The 2671-nt window shown below is 36.5% G+C and overlaps 1 protein-coding gene across 1 annotated transcript in view; it reads right to left on the bottom strand.

Moving 5' to 3' along the window:
• The window catches only part of LOC109472800 (sushi, von Willebrand factor type A, EGF and pentraxin domain-containing protein 1-like), an 11072-nt gene continuing 8401 nt past the window's right edge, over positions 1-2671 (bottom strand). Inside the window, exons 12-15 of the mRNA XM_019772666.1 lie at positions 1526-1687; positions 989-1160; positions 661-773; positions 1-241 (exon numbers count right to left, since the gene is read on the bottom strand). Of these exons, the coding sequence (XP_019628225.1) occupies positions 761-773; positions 989-1160; positions 1526-1687 (347 nt within the window). The 3' untranslated portion in view covers positions 1-241; positions 661-760. The remainder of the gene's footprint in view (positions 242-660; positions 774-988; positions 1161-1525; positions 1688-2671) is intronic.

Below are 2671 nucleotides of genomic sequence, written 5' to 3' on the forward strand. Positions count from 1 at the left end.
TCAATATTGTATAATAGCAAACTAACCTTCCTTTATTTTGACAAGGTGTTGATGCACATTCATCCAAGTTGAGCTCACATTTGATACCAATGAAGCCTGGTCTGCACCTACAGCTGTAACGACTAAGGTGATCCACACATGTACCACCATTCAAACAAGGAGCAGCCATGCATTCATCTATTTCTGTTTCACAGAACTTCCCAGTATATCCATCAGCACAGAAGCATCGGAAGCCATCGTCCTAAAAAAATGACACGGATTTTGAATTGGTATACCGCATGATACCGTATTCGCAAAGTAGAAGCTGCAATGTAATGAGATCCTGTAAGAAGTTTAAATAACATATCACTCACATGTAGGTCAAACTTAATGGGCCCTTCAACAAAATGTAGAACAAAGGTTTACACGGAGGAGCATCATGACTTTTAAAATATTTTTGTGAATGCATTTTCTATGTACCCATAATTAGAACTGTCATTGAAAAGTAAAGCATTCGACAGGTCCATCTTATACCAGAGTACAAAATGTACCGTTTTATGCACATAAAATATATAATTATGTCCATGGAAGTTTTTTTAAAATCAAATATGTACTTGTTCATGCAACGTAAGAAAACTATTTAGTAAATAACAACTAGTTAAGTAGAACTGCTTTGCATACCTCATCAAAACATGTTGCATTGTTGAGGCAGGGGCTTGAGCTGCATTCATCTTTTTCATATTCGCATGTGTCACCAAAGTAGCCATGAGGACATACGCAGTCAACTGCATTCACTGTGTAAGAGATGTAGTTGTAAGTCAGAGTTCTTAATTTTTAACGTTGATTTGATGGAGGTTTTCTGTTGAGAAAGATAATATATAACACATGGCTGTGCTGTACTGTGCATTGCAGTCTCTTGTAATAACAGCCAGTTTTAGCGTTCCTTCAAAGCGGTATATAATTGACCTAAATGCACTAAACCATAATATAGGAAACTATAATTACTCACCTCTGTCTAAGCAAGTGGCATTGAAGCCACATGGGTTTTTGGGAACATTCATTGATGTCAATTTCACACAAGGCACCTGTGAAGCCTAATGGACATTTGCAGGTGTAGGCGTCCCTTCCATCAACACAAGTTGCCCCATTTACACATGGATTGCTCTGGCAGTCATCTATGTCTGAAAGGTATGGCATTTTAATATCCAAATCAAATTCACTGATACTGCGAAATTATGATCTGGATTAAGAAATACTTACAATGTCAACTTAAATTCTATCTAGTGTTATTTCCTGTCTTAAAAATCAGATGTCTGCATTGTTTTTTTTAATCATGCAAGCTGCATGTATGAAGCATGTCCTTTTTGCATATTTACAATTAGTATGCATAGACCTCATACCCGCATGCATAAGGGTAAATATAAGGTTTAAACTACTCCAGCTGAATTACTTTACATTAGCACAGGGTATTTGATCAATATAATTTTAATCAATGACTAAAGTACATGGTATTTAAATGCATTACTGGTATACATCTATTTCTTACCAACACATTCCAGAGCTGACATGGCACCAATGGTTGCAGTAGACCGTATCCCTGGACACTCAATGCATTTCTTCTTCCTTTTATCTGGCTGGTATGTTCCCTTCGGACAAGGCTTACATGGCTCAATACCAGACGCCGAAAAGGAACCAGCAGCATAGACCACTACAACATGAAAAACAAAAACGTTAAGTATATTCATATCGGCAATGTTTCAATCTCATCTTGATTTGCGGTATGTTTCACATAGAAAGAAATATTTGACGAGGAAGTGCATAGACGATGCAAGTACAAAATCTAAATATTCATTGGAAAGTACTTGCCCTGTGGAAATAATGTAGCCTAACTAACACTGTGCATTCATGCTAAGTATTTTATGGTTTGATTTTGCTACTAGGTAGTTTGGCCAAATTTCAAAGAAATACTAAATTTAACAAGGGCTATGTAAATTACTTTGACAGCTGTCTTGTGATGTTGCGCCAGGATAAAATGTTGTCGTGTGTTGTGGACATGTTAGACATGTTTGCCGTTGGGAATATGGCTGATACAACCCTTCTGGACAATCTTTACAGGCAGCAAGACCGGTAGTAGAGAATGTTCCTGGTTTGCAAATTTCTGAAAATAAAAACAGCCATTCTATCACTGGAACTCAAAGTAAATATAAAAAAATGCACCTGACTGATTATAGATACATTGTAAAAGAAACAGTTTTGAACTTTTAATAAAATTGATAATGCATTATAGAGGAACTTACAGCTAGAAAATAGCTTAATAAATAAAATTATAATTGGTATCAATAAAAATATCTATGTTAAGCTGTTTTTGTGGGTGTGCATATGTGCGACACAGAGTGTACTTAACCAGTGAGCCACAGACACAGAATTGTTGTTATTTACCTCTACACTCTGTGAAGTTGGTAGCGTGATCGCCAACAGTTGAATATCCCTCTTCACAGGTTTTACACTCTAGCTGAGCTTCTTCATCTTGGAAGGTGCCAGACTTACAAAGATCACACACACCGAGTTGAAACATTGTAGAAACTCCCAAGAGCACAATTAACTGCATTAAACGAAAAATTATAAGTAAGATATTCAAAAGGGATGAATCAAGCCCTAGTACTGTTTTATTATGGAAGAGAGTCGTGTACAA

The sequence above is a fragment of the Branchiostoma belcheri genome, unplaced genomic scaffold (assembly GCF_001625305.1).
Source record: "Branchiostoma belcheri isolate BF01 breed outbred unplaced genomic scaffold, Haploidv18h27 scaffold283, whole genome shotgun sequence".
Taxonomy (NCBI): Eukaryota; Metazoa; Chordata; class Leptocardii; order Amphioxiformes; family Branchiostomatidae; genus Branchiostoma; species Branchiostoma belcheri.